The 19,661-nt window shown below is 37.9% G+C and overlaps 1 protein-coding gene and 1 non-coding gene across 2 annotated transcripts; both read right to left on the reverse strand.

Moving 5' to 3' along the window:
- Positions 1–296: 296 nt before the first annotated feature.
- Positions 297–404, reverse strand: LOC148567529 (small nucleolar RNA R71). Its single transcript, XR_015881809.1, has one exon. It is a non-coding gene; the product is annotated as a small nucleolar RNA R71 (small nucleolar RNA).
- Positions 405–17,176: 16,772 nt separating this feature from the next.
- Positions 17,177–18,465, reverse strand: LOC107639315 (uncharacterized). Its single transcript, XM_088483224.1, has 4 exons — positions 18,335–18,465; positions 18,152–18,212; positions 17,714–17,819; positions 17,177–17,557 (listed from the first exon to the last, which is right to left on the reverse strand). The coding sequence occupies exons 2-4, from the start codon at positions 18,156–18,158 to the stop codon at positions 17,464–17,466; spliced, it is 207 nt and encodes a 68-aa protein (XP_088339350.1). The 5' UTR covers positions 18,159–18,212; positions 18,335–18,465; the 3' UTR covers positions 17,177–17,463.
- Positions 18,466–19,661: the final 1,196 nt, after the last annotated feature.

Below are 19,661 nucleotides of genomic sequence, written 5' to 3' on the forward strand. Positions count from 1 at the left end.
GAGCAAACAATTTTGAGCTGAAACCTCAATTAGTTTCTCTAATGCAGCAGAACTGCAAGTTTCATGGACTTCCATCTGAAGATCCTTTTCAGTTCTTAACTGAATTCTTGCAGATATGTGATACTGTTAAGACTAATGGAGTAGATCCTGAAGTCTACAGGCTCATGCTTTTCTCGTTTGCTGTAAGAGACAGAGCTAGATTATGGTTGGATTCTCAACCCAAAGACAGCCTGAACTCTTGGGATAAGCTGGTCACGGCTTTCTTAGCCAAGTACTTTCCTCCTCAAAAGCTGAGCAAGCTTAGAGCTGATGTTCAAACCTTCAGACAGAAAGAAGGTGAATCCCTCTATGAAGCTTGGGAAAGATACAAACAGTTGACCAAAAAGTGTCCTTCTGACATGCTTTCAGAATGGACCATCCTGGATATATTCTATGATGGTTTATCTGTGCTATCAAAGATGTCACTGGACACTTCTGCAGGTGGATCCATTCACCTAAAGAGAACGCCTGCAGAAGCTCAAGAACTCATTGACATGGTTGCTAATAACCAGTTCATGTACACTTCTGAAAGGAATACTGTGAGTAATGGGACGCCTATGAAGAAGGGAGTTCTTGAAGTTGATACTCTGAATGCCATATTGGCTCAGAATAAAATATTGACTCAGCAAGTCAATATGATCTCTCAGAGTCTGCATGGAATGCAAGCTGCATCCAACAGTACTCAAGAGGCATCTTCTGAAGAAGAAGCCTATGATCCTGAGAACCCTGCAATAGCAGAGGTAAATTACTTAGGTGAACCTTATGGAAACACCTATAACTCAACATGGAGAAATCATCCAAATTTCTCATGGAAGGATCAAAAGCCCCAACAAGGCTTTAATAATGGTGGAAGAAACAGGTTTAGCAATAGCAAGCCTTTTCCATCATCCACTCAGCAACAGACAGAGAACTCTGAACAAAATGCTTCTAATTTAGCAAATCTAGTCTCTAATCTATCTAAGGCCACTGTAAGTTTCATGAATGAAACAAGGTCTTCCATTAGAAATTTGGAAGCACAAGTGGGCCAGCTGAGTAAAAGGATCACTGAAATCCCTCCTAGTACTCTCCCAAGTAATACAGAAGAGAACCCAAAAGGAGAGTGCAAGGCCATTGACATAAGTGCCATGGCCGAACCTGTGAGGAGAGGAGAGGACATGAATCCCAAGGAGGAAGACCTCCTGGGACGTCCAGTGACCAATAAGGAGCTTCCCTCTGAGGAACCAAAGGACTCTGAGGCTCATCTAGAGACCATAGAGATTCCATTGAACCTCCTTATGTCCTTCATGAGCTCTGATGAGTATTCCTCTTCTGAAGAGAATGAGGATGTTACTGAAGAGCAAACTGCCAAGTTTCTTGGTGCAATCATGAAGCTGAATGCCAAATTGTTTGGCATTGATGCTAGGGAAGTTGAACCTCCCTTGTTCATTAATGAACTAAGTGATCTGGATCAACTGACATTGCCTCAGAAGAGACAGGATCCTGGAAAGTTCATAATACCCTGTACCATAGGCACCATGATCTTTAAAGCTCTGTGTGACCTTGGTTCAGGAATAAACCTCATGCCCCTCTCTGTAATAGAGAAACTGGGAATCTATGGGGTGCAAGCTGCTAAAATCTCACTAGAGATGGCAGACAGCTCAAGAAAACAGGCTTATGGACAAGTAGAAGAAGTATTAGTAAAGGTTGAGGGCCTTTACATACCTACTGATTTCATAGTCCTGGATACTGGAAAGGAAGAGGATGAATCCATCATCCTAGGAAGACCTTTCCTGGCCACAGCAAGAGCTGTGATTGATGTTGACAGAGGTGAAATAGTCCTTCAATGGAATGAGAACTCCCTTGTATTCAAAACTCAAGGATCTCCCTCTGCAACCATGGAGAGGAAGCTTGAAAAGCTTCTCTCAAAGCAGAGTCAACCAGAGCCCCCACAGTCAAACTCTAAGTTTGGTGTTGGGAGGCCACAACCAAACTCTAAGTTTGGTGTTGAACTCCCATATCCAAACTCTAAGTTTGGTGTTGGAGAGTCTCAACAAAGCTCTGCACATCTGTGAGGCTCCATGAGAGCCCACTGTCAAGCTATTGACATTAAAGAAGCGCTTGTTGGGAGGCAACTCAATGTTTATCTAATTCTTATTTTTACGTTTTCTTAGGTTCATGATCATGGGAGTCACAAAATAAATAGAAAAATTGAAAACGGAATCAAAAACAGCAGAAGAAAAATCACACCCTGGAGGAGCATCTGTCTGGCGTTCAGCGCCAGAACAGAGCATGGTTCTGGCGCTGAACGCCCAAAATGGGCAGCTTCTGGGCGCTGAACGCCAGAACAGGCATGGTTCTGGCGTTCAACGCCAGAAATGGCACACAGATGGGTATTGAACGCCCAAAATGGCCACCAACCTGGCGCTGAACGCCCAGAGTTGGATACAAAGGCATTTTTACATGCCTACGGGTGCAGGGATGTAATTCCTTGAACACCTCAGGATCTGTGGACCCCGCAGGATCCACTCAGGATCTGTGGACCCCACAGGATCCACTCAGGATCTGTGGACCCCACAGGATCCACTCAGGATCTGTGGACCCCACAGGATCATCTCAGGATCTGTGGACCCCACAGGATCCACTCAGGATCTGTGGACCCCACAGGATCATCTCAGGATCTGTGGACCCCACAGGATCCACTCAGGATCCGTGGACCCCACAGGATCCCCACCTACCTCCACTCACTTCTTCTCACCACTCTCTTTCACACAACCCCATAAACACTCTTCCCTAAAAGCCCTTCACCAATCACCTCAATCTCTCTTCCCCATTAAACCTTCACCACTCACATCCACCCACTCTTCCCAATAAACCTACCTCATAAACTCCACCTACCTTCAAAATTCAAAACCAATTTCCCACCCAAACCCACCCATATGGCCGAACCAAAACCCCCCCTCCCTTCCCTATATAAAGACCTCCATTCTTCATCAAATTCACACAACACACCCCTCTACACTCCTCTTGGCCGAAACCTCATATCCCTCTCCCTCTCCATATTTCTCCTTCTTCTTCTTCTATTCTTTTGTTTATTGCTCGAGGGCGAGCAATATTCTAAGTTTGGTGTGGTAAAAGCATAGCTTTTTTGTTTTTCCATTACCATTGATGGCATCAAAGACCGGAGAATCCTCTAGAAGAGGGAAAGGGAAGATAAAAGCTTCCACATCCAAGTCATGGGAGATGGAAAGGTTCATCTCCAAAGCCCATCAAGACCACTTCTATGATGTTGTGGCCAAGAAGAAGGTGATCCCTGAGGTCCCTTTTAAACTCAAAAGAAATGAGTATCCGGAGATCCGACATGAAATTCAAAGAAGAGGTTGGGAAGTTCTAACAAATCCCATCCAACAAGTCGGCATCCTAATGGTTCAAGAGTTCTATGCCAATGCATGGATCACCAAGAACCATGATCAAAGTAAGAACCCGGATCCAAAGAACTATGTTACAATGGTTCGGGGGAAATACTTAGATTTTAGTCCGGAAAATGTGAGGTTGGCGTTCAACTTGCCATACATGGAAGAGAACGCACGCCCCTACACAAGGAGAGTCAACTTTGATCAAAGGTTGGACCAAGTCCTTATGGACATATGTGTAGAAGGAGCTCAATGGAAGATTGACTCCAAAGGCAAGCCGGTTCAACTAAGAAGATTGGACCTCAAGCCTATTGCTAGAGGATGGTTGGAGTTTATCCAATGCTCAGTCATTCCCACTAGCAACCGGTCTGAAGTTACTATAGACCGGGCCATCATGATCCATAGCATCATGATTGGAGAAGAGGTGGAAGTTCATGAGATTATACCTCAAGAACTCTACAAGGTGGCTGACAAGTCCTCCACCATAGCAAGGTTAGCCTTTCCTCACCTCATTTGCCACCTATGCAATTCAGCTGGGATTGACATAGAGGGAGATATCCTCATTAAAGAGGACAAGCCCATCACTAAGAAAAAGATGGAGCAAGCAAGAGAGCCCAGTCATGGAGCTCAAGAGGCGCAAGAAGCTCAGCACCATGAGATTCTGGAAATGCCTCAAATGCACTTTCCTCCACAAAACTACTGGGAGCACATCAACACCTCCCTAGAAGAATTGAGTTCCAATATGGGACAACTAAGGGTGGAACATCAAGAGCACTCCATCATGCTTCATGAAATAAGAGAAGATCAAAAAGCAATGAGGGAGGAGCAACAAAGACAAGGAAGAGACATAGAAGAGCTCAAGGACATCATTGGTTCCTCAAGAAGGAAACGCCACCATCACTAAGGTGGATTCATTCCTTGTTCTTCTTTCTTCTGTTTTTCGTTTCCTATGTTATGTGCTTATCTATGTTTGTGTCTTCATTACATGATCATTAGTAGTTAGTAACTATGTCTTAAAGTTATAAATGTCCTATGAATCCATCACCTCTCTTAAATGAAAAATGTTTTAATTCAAAAGAACAAGAAGTACATGAGTTTTGAATTTATCCTTGAACTTAGTTTAATTATATTGATGTGGTGACAATGCTTCTTGTTTTCTGAATGTATGCTTGAACAGTGCATATGTCTTTTGAAGTTGTTGTTTAAGAATGTTAAATATGTTGGCTCTTGAAAGAATGATGACTAGGAGACATGTTATTTGATAATCTGAAAAATCATAAAAATGATTCTTGAAGCAAGAAAAAGCAGCAAAGAACAAAGCTTGTAGAAAAAAAAAAGAAGAAGAAAAAAGAAAAAAATAGGCGAAAAAAAAAAGAAAAAGAAAAAGCAAGCAGAAAAAGCCAATAACCCTTAAAACCAAAAGGCAAGGGCAAATAAAAAGGACCCCAAGGCTTTGAGCATCAGTGGATAGGAGGGCCTAAAGGAATAAAATCCTGGTCTAAGCGGCTAAACCAAGCTGTCCCTAACCATGTGCTTGTGGCGTGTAGGTGTCAAGTGAAAACTTGAGACTGGGCGGTTAAAGTCAAGGTCCAAAGCAAAAAAAGAGTGTGCTTAAGAACCCTGGACACCTCTAATTGGGGACTTTAGCAAAGCTGAGTCACAATCTGAAAAGGTTCACCCAATTATGTGTCTGTGGCATTTATGTATCTGGTGGTAACACTGGAAAACAAAGTGCTTAGGGCCACGGCCAAGACTCATAGAGAAGCTGTGTTCAAGAATCATCATACTGAACTAGGAGAATCAATAACACTATCTGGACTCTGAGTTCCTATAGATGCCAATCATTCTGAACCTCAATGGATAGAGTGAGATGCCAAAACTATTCAAGAGGCAAAAAGCTATAAGTCCCGCTCATATGATTGAAGCTCTGTTTCATTGATAGTTTGGAATTTATAGTATATTCTCTTCTTTTTATCCTATTTGACTTTTAGTTGCTTGGGGACAAGCAACAATTTAAGTTTGGTGTTGTGATGAGCGGATAATTTATACGCTTTTTGGCATTGTTTTTAGTATGTTTTTAGTAGGATCTAGTTACTTTTAGGGATGTTTTCATTAGTTTTTATGTTAAATTCACATTTCTGGATTTTACTATGAGTTTGTGTGCTTTTCTGTGATTTCAGGTATTTTCTGGCTGAAATTGAGGGACTTGAGCAAAAATCTGATTCAGAGGTTGAAGAAAGACTGCTGATGCTGTTGGATTCTGACCTCCCTGCACTCAAAGTGGATTTTCTGGAGCTACAGAACTCGAAATGGCGCGCTTCTAATTGCGTTGGAAAGTAGACATCCAGGGCTTTCCAGCAATATATAATAGTCCATACTTTGGCCAAGAATTGACGACGTAAACTGGCGTTCAATGCCAGCCTTCTGCCCAAATCTGGCGTCCAGCGCCAGAAAAGGATCCAAAACCAGAGTTGAACGCCCAAACTGGCACAGAAACTGGTGTTCAACTCCACAAATGGCCTCTGCACGTGCAACACTCAGGCTCAGTCCAAACACACACCAAGTGGGCCCCGGAAGTGGATTTATGCATCAATTACTTACTCATGTAAACCCAAGTGACTAGTTTATTATAAATAGGACCTTTTACTATTGTATTAGGCATCTTTGGTCTCAGTTTTAATCCATTGTTCATCTTAGGAGACTATTGATCTCGTTTAGGGGGCTGGCCATCTCGGCCATGCCTGGACCTTCACTTATGTATTTTCATACGGTAGAGTTTCTACACTCCATAGATTAAGGTGTGGAGCTCTGCTGTCCCTCAAAGATTAATGCAAAGTACTACTGTTTTCTATTCAATTATTCTTATTTCTCTTCTAAGATATCCATTCGCACCCAAGAACGTAATGAAGGTGATGATTATGTGTGACGCTCATCATCCTTCTCCCTTATGAACGCGTGCCTGACAAACACTTCTGTTCTACATGAATTAAGCTAGAATGAGTATCTCTTAGATCTCCTAACCAGAATCTTCGTGGCGTAAGCTAGAATGATGGCGGAATTCAAGAGAATCCGGAAGGTCTAAACCTTGTCTGTGGTATTCTGAGTAGGATTCAATGATTGAATGACTGTGACGAGCTCCTAACTCGCGATTGCAGGGCGTTAGTGACAGACACAAAAGGATAGTAAATCCTATTCCAGCATGATCAAGAACCGACAGATGAATAGCCGTGCCGTGACAGGGTGCGTGAGCATATTATTCACTGAGAGGATAAGATGAAGCCATTGGCAAGGGTGATGCCTCCAGACGATTAGCCGTGCCGTGACAGGGCATTGGATCATTTTCCCGAGAGATGACCGAAAGTAGCCATTGACAGTGGTGATGTATCACATAAAGCCAGCCATGGAAAGGAGTGAGACTGATTGGATAAAGACAGTAGGAAAGCAGAGGTTCAGAGAAACGAAAAGCATCTCCATTCGCTTATCTGAAATTCCTACCAATGATTTACATAAGTATCTCTATCCCTTCTTTTATTTATTATTCGAAAACTCCATGATTATTTTATATCCGCCTGACTGAGATTTACAAGGTGACCATAGCTTGTTTCAGACCAACAATCTCCGTGGGATTCGACCCTTACTCACGTAAGGTATTACTTGGACGACCCAGTGCACTTGCTGGTTAGTTGTATCGAAGTTGTGACAATTATGAATTAAGATCAGAGCACCAAGCTTTGGAGCCATTACCAGGATTTGTTCGAGCCTGGAGATCACAATTTCGTGCACCATTTGACAATTATTTTTATTCTATTCAAGGGATTGCTTGCATGTTCACCTTCATATTTTCTATACCTTATTCATCATGCATGCTATGTGTTTGTGAAAAAGCTCAAATGGCATTATGCACTTCTCTATGTTGTTATACTATTCAATGCTTGCTTTTCACAACTTTCCTTTACCATTGTATTAATTGAATTTAATTGTCAATACAAACGTGATGGTTTGTTACAAATTATTGCTTCGTCTATGCTACTCATGCCCTTTGTCGGCATGCCAATAAACACCTTGTAGTCACTTGTCTTTCTATGCACTAGCTATTTTCCATTGTTGGCTTTTCACATGTACTCGAGAGCATGTGTTAATGTCATCTACATCCTAATGTGCATCCATCACCACTCTTCCGTTCTCTTCCTTGCTATATATCTATTTGAATTTAATTTACTTTCTCCTCTCTTTTAAGGATGGCCACCAAGAAAGGAAAGGAGAAAGCGACTCCTAAACCCCCAGCAAGAAGAGGCACTAAAAGAGAATTAGTGGCAGAACCCTCTTCAACCGCAGTCAAGCCCTCAACAAAAAGAGTTAAGAGGATAATAAAGGTTGATGAGAAGAAGAAAGTCTTTCCAGCAAAGGACACTGCACGATTTCCCAATCGCTACTGTGAGCAGATGTTCCCTATCCTGGAAGAAAGAAACTATAACAATGAATACCTTCTTATCCTCCCGTCCAATATTGCTACCTTTGTTGAGCAGCAAATTGAACGAAGACAATGGGGTTTCCTACGGAGACAGCCAAGGCAGGTCAATCTTTCTTGGGTAGTTAAGTTCTACTCTAACTTCTACATGCCAACCCTGCAGTCTGTTTATGTCCGGCAGAAGTAAGTCCCCATCACAGAAGAGGCCATTCAGCAAGCTCTGAGTCTTCTCCCTATTCCAGAAGGAATGGACGCCTTCCAAGAAGCCGCACTTAAGCGCCAGAGGTATCAATTTGACTGGGACTCCGTTCTCGGAGTTATCGCATTACTTGGCAGCCGTTGGATCTACGGATACCACCGTACCCACCCTAAGAGAATCTTGGCTTCAGCACTCACCTTGGAGGCTCGCGTCTAGGCACAGATCATGTCCCATTACGTCTTTCCGAGCACTCATGAGTCCTCCTTCACTGCGGACATGGCTGTTCTACTATGGTGCATCCTTACAGACCAACCTCTGTATCTCTCAAGACATATTCGGAATGCTATGGGACATGTACAAATTGCGGGCAACTTACCTTTCCCCGCCTTGGTCTCATATCTTATCTCAGCAGCCGGAGTCTCCTACAGAGCTGGGAACACCAAAGCCGTGCTTCCACGGGATGATCAGTATGTCCCTAACGGGAAATACCTCAGACTCCCAGCAGCCACTACAAGCCTTCCTACTACTCCAATTGAAGATAATCCTTCTTCAACACCACAAGCGCCTACAACTGATGAATTGCTCCAGCAGATAATTGAAAGGTTGGATCGGTAAGAACAGAAAGCAAAGATGAGAGAGCGCCGTAACGAGTGCCGATTCAAACACCTCAAGGAGCTACTCAAGGGACACTTCAGGGACTCGGATACCCTGGACTCCACTTCTTTTACCAGCACAGGGAGCCATAATGGTCCCGACTGTGGAGATACTGCCACCAGCCCACCCCTGTTCATGACAGACGGCACCGAGGACGGTGCAAAGCCTTAAGTGTGGGGAGGTCGGTCAGTACCTGACTTTCGGAGGTAATTTCTTTTCCCTAGCACCAATAATTAGGAAATTTTAGTTAGATTTTCTTTCTTTTATAGAATAGAATAAATTGCATAGGTTAGGATAGTTGCATGCATGTTCTACTTGATTGAAAAGACAATAAGTTTCTTTTAAGACTTTATCTTTGGAACAAAAAAAAATTTCACTAATTTTTCAAAATTTTATGATAAATTTGCTTGAGTTGTATTTGGAACATGACATTTGAGCTAAAGAACACACAACCTGTGAAAGATTTGAGCCTTTATGTATGGTTACATTATTTAACCATAATTATTTCTTTCTTGTGTGTTTACTTCTCTATGATTGTAATCTATATTTTGTTTTATCTTATATGTCCAATATTTATTATATTTGCATGCTTGCACATGATTGAGGCCATTATTTGTTTAAACTCACTTATCCAAATTAAGCCTACCCTTTTCAATTTCCTTTGTTAACCACTTTGAGCCTTTAAATCCCATTTGTTCTATATTTTACCACATTACTAACCTTAAGCTGAAAAACAATTGTATATCTCAAATTGAATCTTTGGTTAGCTTAAGGTAGAATTGTGTATGCTAGTTAAGTATGGGAAATTGTGAGAACAAAAGTTGTTAAGGGAATGTGTCATGAGAATTTAATGGGAATTTGGATACCTACTCATGTGAAAGTATAAGAATTAAAAATCTATGTGCATTGATAAGCTATATTTATTTTATTTTAATGTCAAATATATATATATATATATATATATATATATATATATATATATATATAAGGGGACAAAAATTACCCCAATGTTAAATTCAGAATTCAAAAGATCAATGCACATATGATAGAATCAAATAAAAAGTTGATACATGAGTATGGATAGAAAAAGGGAATTCTGGGTAGCTAGGTATGAACTTTAAGATTACATTAAAAATATATAGGTTGGGTTGAAGCTTGGGTTAATTAAAGATTCAATTTATTAGCTCACTTGACCAAATGTATACCCCTACCTGTACCTTAGCCCCATTACAACCTTGAAAAGACCTCATGATGTTTGCATTGGTATATTAACTGTTGTTGATTGGTTAGGAGAAGAACAAAAGTTAGAAAGCATGATTAGAGAAGGATAGAGTGATTACCCTATACACTAGAGATTAGAGCGTACATACATTATCAGTGAGGGTTCAATGCTTGAATTTTCATGTTCCCTGCTTTCATGAGCTATCTTCTTGCACTTTTATCTGTTTTATTGTATAATGATAGAATTAGTGGAATTTGATTTGTAATTGTTTTGAAGAGCTTATTTACTTTTGATCAAGTGGGCAAGAATCATATAGTTGCATTTATTTATATATATATATATAGGCTTGCATTGCATTTCATGAGTTTCTACATGTTCATACTTATTTCCTTATCTCCTTCAATTAAGCATGAAGACATGCTAATGTTTAAGTGTGGGGAGGTTGATAAACCACTATTTTATGGTTTATATTGTGTTTAATTGTGTGGTTTTATCATGATCCTTACCCACTTATTCATTAAATTAGCATGAAATTATAATTCCTTCCTGAATTTATAACATGTTTGAAAACTGCTTCCTAGAGACTTTAATTATGTATTTTTAATTCTCCTTTATTCCATTCGATGTCGTGATCTGTGTGTTGAATGTTTCAGACTTTATAGGGCATGAATGAGTTGGAGATTGGAAAGGAAGCTAGCAAAAATGGAAGGAACACAAGAATTTGAGGAGATAACCAGCGAGAAGTGACGCGGTCGCATGGCTCACGCGACCGTGTGAAGGAGAGCAAATCGCAGTGACGCGGCCGCATGGCTTACGCGGCCGCGCGGATTGGAAAAGCTCAAGCAACGCGGTAGCGCGGACGACGCGAACACGTGGCAAGGAAAAGCGCGAATGACGCGACCGTGTGGGTGACGCGATCGCGTGACATGTGCGATCTGCATAATCTGTAGAGTTCGCTGGGGGCGATTTTGGACCTTGTTTTGACCCAGTTTTCGGCCCGGAACAGCAGACTAGAGCCAGAGAATATGCAGAAACAAAAGAGAACATTCATTCTAGACAGTTTGAGAATTTTAGATCTAGTTTTACTCCTTTAGGTTTCTCTCTCTAGGTTTAAGAATTTTAATTTTCAATTGGTCTTAGCATTGGAACATTGAGAAGAGTTATTTCCTCATCAAGACTTCGTCATTCTAGTTCATTCTATTAACTTGGTTTTATTCTTTCATGTTCTTTGCTTTGTTCAATTTTGTCATTTGAATACTTTCATGATTTTAATTTATTTCTTCCAATTTAATTTATTTTCCATTCCGATAATCATGTCTTCTTTTAATTCCTTTTCATGTGTTATGGATTTATTATTTACAATGAGTGAGTAATTCCCTCACTTGATGGGGAGTTGATTGAAAGGAACTCTTGAGTTGGAAGGATTGAAAGAAAACTTGTAATTGGGTTAACCGTTGGATTGTTATCTAATCAATAACACCAATCCCTTTGAACTAAGTGGGTTGCAACTCGTGAACAGATCTAGCATTCCAACTTGTTTGATTTTCCTTTACCTAGTAAAGGATAACTAAACAGAACAACCATTAATTATAAATTAATCTTGAGATCATTCCATCAATAATAGAGATTCCAACTAATCAACTCCCAGTCAAGGCCTTTATTCATATTATTTAAATTTTCTCAATTTAATTTTCCATCTACTTAACTCAACTTCTTGGAACATCTGATTAATAAAATAACACACTTTTCTGCAACTCGTTGGGAGACGACCTGGGACTCCAACTCCCAGTAATTTTTAATTTAAACTCTCTGTGACATATTTCTAAATTGATAGGCAGATTTTCGGTGAGTTAAGAACTATACTTGCAACGTAACTATTTTAATAATTTTTAATTCACCAACTTCTGCGTCTCATCAGAGGATCATTTTGGTTGGATTGGAATTTTGATTTGAGTTTTAGTTCAGCAGAAATCAAGCTTTGAAGATTAAGTGTTCATGAAGTTTTCTCTCTTTTCTCTCCTTTCAATTTTGGCCAAAGGGAGTAAATGACCAGCCTTGGAGTGTCTTGGGGGTGTAAGGTGAGTTGTGATTGGTTGGCTTGGAGGTGGGTTAAAATAATATTAAAATATCTCAGGTGTATAACTACTAAAACTAGATGTATCGGAACACTTGTAAAAACATCTCTAAAAATTATTTTCTGAGCTACTAGCATAAATGACACTAGTAACATATTATTATGAGAATAGAACATCTATGATGAGGCCTTAGCATTGCTAAAGTCATCAGAGAGTGCTGTTGCTAAGCTGCACTAGTAAACTGTGAACCCGGTTAAACCGATTTCCTGTTTTTAACTAAAACAGGCCAGGTAACTTCATAATATCATTCAAGCATCTTCTAATACTAATATAATGATAATATTATACTATTATCTCTTTTCTCTCATGAATCGAGACCGGTTCATCAAACTGAGACTATTTACGAAAACTAGAATCAAAACTCCTAACCGATACGGTTCAAAAACTAGGTTCTCCGTGGCCGTGTTATTGAGCTTGCCTAAAAAGAGTTATTGGCTTAAAGATGACATAACGACAATGAAAATTGAGATGCTTGATGATACAGCAGAGGTGTTCCCTTTACTGATCTTCCGGAGAAATCCGTACCTGTAGAAAAGATCTCGTGCACTCGAAAATCAGGGTTGTTACAGTCCCCCAATTCAGCCACTAATTTACAATATTGTTGTTGTTGTGTTACATAACCTACAATAGCCGATGAAATTGTTCCTCCCTCCTTCTCTCTTCCGTGCTTAGATACACCCCCATAGCTTTCCACTGTTGTCTACCTTGTTTATTCTTGTAAGAAAAATGAATTAAGAAGCTCTCCATGTAAAATTTGCAATTCCACCTCTTTTTTCCATGCCACAACTGGCCCACCTGTGAGACCATTATGATATACTACTTTTAAGAACTGAAAACCGATTTTCTTCATCACACCCTCCATAAACAAAATATTGTTCTTGGTTTCTCAAATGAACATTGCTTCGGTGGAATGGGATTTAATATTCCCTTGTATGTTGTGAATTGTTAAGAGTTTTTCCAAACCCTGACAATTCCACATCAACATTTTCATACCTCCTTGGATACCGCTTGTTGGGTGGCTCCCTCTCCCATTATGGTTGATGTGATATCTTATTGGCAATATTTTTTACTGTTTCCTGAACCCCCTGAATCCTCTGAAGTTCTTTTCACTCCTAGGATCGATTTCGGTGTAATCCCTCTCCTCGTCAACTTCTTCAAATTCTTCCTTTTGTCTTCTTTTTTGTTAAACCTCGCATCTGAACTCCTAATAGAGAATTGAATGACCATATTCTCGTCAATGTTAAGTCTAGCCTCCTCTCTACCTTGCTTCCTCCCTTCTTTTTTTGTTACTCCCACTGTCTACCACTTCTTCTCCTATCTCAGCATCCTCATTCCTCCGATTTTCATCTTTTTCTTTAATGCCAGTTTCTCTACAACAACAACAACAAAGCCTTATCCCACTTGTTGGGTTTGGCTACATGAATCAAACGACGCTATTGAACTCTATCATGTATCATGTCTACAGGGAGACCGTTTACATATAGATCTCGTTTGACTACCTCATGGATGGTCTTCTTACGTCTTCCTCTGTCTTTCACCCCTTGTCCATCTCCCATCTCATCCATCCTCCTAATTGGGTGTTCTCAAGGTCTTCTTCTCACATGTCCAAACTACCTGAGACGCGATTCTATACAATTTTTTTCATAATAGGTGCTACTCCAACTCTCTCTCGTATATCTTCGTTCCTTATTCCATCTAATCGCGTATGACCACTCATCCATCTCAACATCTTCATCTCTGCCACACTTTGCTTATGTTCATGTTCCCTTTGGCCGCCCAACACTCTGTACCATAAAAATAGCCGGTCTGATAGCAGTGCGATAAAATCTACCTTTAAGTTTTAAAAGCACTTTTTTGTCACATATAAAACCATACGCACTCCGTCATTTTGACCAGCCTGCCTGGATCCTATGATTTACATCATGTTCAATCTCTCCATTATCATGTATGATCCACCCAAGATATTTAAAACTTTTAACTTTTCATAGGATGTTTTCTCCAATCTTCACCTCTGTATTAGGGTTTTTCTTTATACGACAACTTACAGTCCATATATTCTGTCTTGCTACGGGTTATGCGCAAACCATATGCTTATAGAGCTTCTCTCCATAAATCCAACTTCTTATTTAGGTCTTCCCTTGGCTCTCCCATAAGAACGATATCATCAGCGAAAAGCATGCATCATGGCACAGGCTCTTGGATATGCTCAGTGAGTACTTCCAAGACTAATGTGAAAAAGTATGGACTTAAGGATGATCCCTGGTGTAATCCTGTACCAATAGTTTGAGAATTATGTCTTGACCAAAAGACTCACAAAACTTCTGATTAGGCTCACTGGCGTAGGCTTTTTTTGCTACAACCTCTTATGCTCTTCCCTCTCAACATTATTGGAGTTTCTATTCTCTTTCATATTTGCAATTCTCCAGCCATCTTGTTTAGCCCTTGGCCATGGCTCCCATTGTTTTTCTTTAACATTACCTCCCATCAAGTCCTCCAAATGCAGGTTACAGATTTTGATTTCATAGCCTATATGACCACAAAAAATTACCAATGCACTCATATTGGAGTGTAAGGTCTATCACTTTTCCATTGCTGCCCACAATTTTAAGTGATGTGTGCCGCGATTTGGTAATGTCCATCATAATCAATATTTTCAGCACCTTTTTCTCCTTTCCTTTCATTGCAAATAGATCTGAATCCAAAACTTTTCCCAAAGACTCTCCTGTTCTTCCTAAACTAGTTTTACAATGTTCGGGAAGCCCCCACAATTGTAGCCATACGGGAACATGGGCAAATTCTTCCTCTTTAATTGCAATATCCTCATTCCATCTTCTCAAATTAAAAATGTAGTTTTTAAATAGCCACGGGGCACCTTTTCAATTCTTAGAAGATCAATTTCACTATCAAAGACGAATTGGAAGAGGTTTCCTCCATGATCTATCACCTTGAACCCCTCTGGTTGTCTCCATATTGCAAATAGCACCGCTTTTAGAGTTCTAGCTCTAGAACCTCTGTCAGTGAGAAGTCTCCCGAGGTGAGCTTCTCTCAATACCCTCCCTCATATCCTCTTAATGAATTGCACTATCTAATCTTCCTCAGATCCTATTGCACGACTGTTATTCAACCTGGGAGCAGTGTTCACTGCCATTTGGTTGATCACACATGGTAAAAATTCTCACAATTAGGATTCCTCAAAAAATTATATCAAAGCACTAAAAAAATCCTAATAATAGGTCATTAGATAGATTAGTCATCAGTGTGAACCCTTTATTTGGTATTTCAATTAAATGAACATTGACTTGTAATGCACTGGATGCCTTGTGAATTGGGCATCTAGATCCTCCTTTCAATAAAACAATTCTTGGTTACCCAGGCATTACATTATTAGCATATGGAGGATGACAAGCCACAAAATATAAAACAAATGTTCAAGCCAACGTAGTATGCAAGTTAAAATTACTTGGCAAGAATATCCAAATACCCCAATGTCATAATTATAAAAATCGAATCGGACGGATCAGTTCAACCAAAAAATCGGAGAACCAGATTCCTATTTAATTCGATTTGATATTCTGATTAAACCAGTCAAAACCGGTCAACTGCAGCTAGTTTGAAGAAATGCTGAAAGCAAGCTTCGAACCTAGCTAGAACCTAGAACCTCAACATTGCTTGCGCATAATTCCACCACTAGGCCAACTATCTTCCAATTACATAATGTGTTTATAATTATATATAATCAATATCTAGTGCAACTTACATTACAATATAATTCTATATCTTACTTTTAATGTTTATATATATATAAACTTATATTATATTATAATTTATATATAATTTAATTAAGTCAAATTTCATTTATATCAAATATTAATTATATATTTCAATAATAATATTGTATTTTTAATTTTTATTATGATTTTAAATATATATTTACATATTAAAATGTTTGTAAATATATGTATTTTAAATATTAATTTTATATTTTTTGTTATTTTTTATTTTTTATTTACGTATAATCATTTTTATTGGTTCCACCAGTAATTTTTTGGTTGAATCAGTTCGATTACCGATTTAATTCTGACAACTATGCATTAAAGGTTTAAATCTAGCCCCAAACAAATTGAAATAAAATTCCATTGGATACATCGTACACATCCAACAATTGAAAAGAAGCCAACATGTGTCGCATTGCAAAGGGTTATCTTGTAAGAGGATAACGTGACACTGGCTCTCCTTTTAACATTACCGGAACTTAATTGACGAATGGATGAACGTATCCACTGAAATTTAACTTCTGAGTGTATTAGACGGTTTTTAAATCCGAGACGTTCTTGTCTTCCGTGTCATCCTTGGCTGGAATATTTGCGTATCCTTCCCATAAGTTATACAAAGGTATGCTTACCGTATGAATTAAATGCACATAGGGCCAGACAAGTTGGATCATCAAGATCAGAGCAAAATAATAGTATCAAGGTGAATGCTATGGTGCTTAAGTCATGTTGCCTAACTTACTAAAAAAGCAAAGAAATAACATTTAATAAATTTTAAATATTTTATTTTTATTTTATACATTTTATTTTTTACTTATAAAAGCAAGTTAGACAATTTAGGCACAACAATAAAAGGCACCATAGAATTCACCTAATATCAATTGATAAATATGTTTAGGTCAACGGTTTAGAACTGATAAAGCACATAAACTATCATAACTCAATGCCTCTGAGGAAACAATATTTTTCATTTACCAGTAAAGAAACGTTCATACCGACAACTTCACCCATATAACATATTAACATATAAATTCAACAATCCCGATTAAAAAATCTAATCTACAACATGAATCAAACATGTAATAGATAATTTGATTAAGACAATTGGACAGCAGACAACGTAAGATAGAAGTCTAAACCACATTAGTTATCAGAATATGCAACATTTCATGTCTACCCTAAACTCAAATTCCACAACGACAATTCAAAATTGTACTTGGATATTGCTGATTCTGATTTTTTTTTCAGTGATTCTAAGAATTTCATTTGCAATGAAAAATAGACACAGGCACAGATAGTCTTTCCCAATTCAACGACAATAACATACTTGGAAGAGAACACAACATCATTACAAATACAAATTTTCCAAGCTAAGATAAAAATCAATTGCTCAACAGATAACATCAGCACCTTCTAAGAGACCACCAAATTGTTTATTAATACATCACAGATGTTTATTAATTCACATCTCAAATGACCTAAGTAAACATTTATGACTCTAAGCTGAAAACCCAATTCAAATCATGCAACACAAATGTTCCATAAACTCCACATCTACACTCAACAACTCAAATTAACCATTCTTGCCTATTTTTTGTTTCCACTGCCGCCTGCATTGTTCCCTCCTGCATCCTGACCTGCGGCTTTCTTAGCTGCCTTCTCCTGCAGCGCCTTTGCATCTCTACACATTAAAATATTAGACATTTCAACAAAAAACATCACTCAATCTTAATCTCAGTTCATCAAAATTGAGTTCCGAAAAAGAAAATCAAAACAATGACCAAAATACATATGAACAACCGTTGAGAAGTTTGAGTAATGAAACACATTAGCCAACCTTTCCCTGCGTTGCTCAGGGGTCAACCCATCACTCTTTCCCTGCTTTGCTTTTGAACCGGCTCTAGCCTGAGCCCTTTCACGATCCTTTTCCCTCTGGTTACCGCGTTAGCTCTAGAGTTAAGCCAAACAATGGAATAAACGGCATCACAGAAACACCAACGTACCAATACATGGTTGGATTGTAGGAAAGGAAACCATGTGCCATAAAGAAAACTCTTAAAATTTTGATATTGTGTTCCACTTGTTTTCTTTCTGCAGATCCAAATCTCACGTAACTACTGGGTTCCGGCACACACAATTGATATCAGAGAAAAATTGGCTCAAATTTTCACTAGAACGTTTATTTGTGAGGAACAGACAAAAAGTCAACCTAAACCAAAATTTGACGAGTATCCGTCAAATAGCAGCAATAAATTTGCAACAGATCAAAGGATATGAGTCATTGTTGCTGGTTGATTTTTCGACGACAAAGCAAGATCGAAGATGACGAAAAAACCCTAAAAATTTGATATCAGTAAAAGTACAAAATCATTATAATTAACGGATAAAAAATTTAAACAAATCAAACAAAATTAAAAGTAAACCAAAAAGATCGGAGAGGGAAAGAAATAGCACGCACCTGATCGAGAAATCAAGCGAGATGATTATGACTGGAGGCGAATAGAGGGATGTAGAAAGGGGAGAGAAGAACGGGTGAACATCTGCTGACTTTCCGTAAGCTTAGGATTTTTTAAATAAATAAAATAAATTTAATATTTGGGTAAATTTTTTAGATATTGAAAACTATATGGTGTTTTTTGTAATTATTTTTGAGGAAGTATAGGGAGTCAATGGAGTATTTGTATAATGTGTACAAATACAATGGGGTTTAGAGATGTTTGATTTAGTAAGATATCAGATATTTATTATCCTTGGTATTCGGATGGTTATTCTGGATAGTATGAGTGTATTGTATTTGAGAAATTAGTAATATTTTACCTTAAATGTTTATTTTTTAATTCATATTGGACTAAATAAATAGCTCATTATACACTTTGTTCAAATACTCTATTGACTCCCTAGTAAGATTTTTATTTTTCGGCTGACTTGTTTTTTATAGAAAATTTTATTTATCTATAATCCATTTTATTTATCTATAATCAATAACAATATATAATAACAAAGATTTTTATTTTTCGGCTGACTTGTTTTTTATAGAAAATTTTATTTATCTATAATCCATTTTATTTATCTATAATCAATAACAATATATAATAACAAATTATGTGTCCAAATTTTTTTGTTATTATATGTCAGTTACTCAACATTAAACTTCATGTTTTTTCTTACATGGTACATTCATATTTATTGAAATTCTATAGTTATATTTTTTCTATTTTATTATCTCTCACTTCACATTATTATTATTATACAATAGAAATATTTTTCTTATTCTCTTGTTCATTTTTTTTTGGCCTCCTTCTCACTTCACTTAAATATAATGTAAAGCCTATTTTCACTTACTTTCTGTCATTAAATAAAAGTATAACAATATATTTATATCGTTGTTTTGGTTAATTAAAATGATAGTATATCAATAGAAGATTCACGTGAAATTTGTCCATCAATTTAACAAAATTATGCCAGACATGAACAAAAAATAGAACAACAACCTGTTAGCGTCAGAGTATTAGATGAGGAAAGCAGGCAAAGGATTCGACTGCCCATAATATTTGAACTATTAAATCGTCCTAGTAATAAAACATATTTTTTAAGTTTTTTAATAATTATCAAATAGTTTTTATTTAATTTTAATTAGAAATTAATCTTTTATATATTATTTAATTAGAAAATTTATCTTCTATTTTATAAATTATTATTTCATTATTCATGGATCATGTTCATTAACAATTAGAAACAAAAACAACAACAAAAATAGATCTTCCATTAATAATGACTTCCATAAA

Source organism: Arachis ipaensis, chromosome B4, assembly GCF_059453495.1.
Source record: "Arachis ipaensis isolate K30076 ecotype BB chromosome B4, ASM5945349v1, whole genome shotgun sequence".
NCBI lineage: Eukaryota > Viridiplantae > Streptophyta > Magnoliopsida > Fabales > Fabaceae > Arachis > Arachis ipaensis.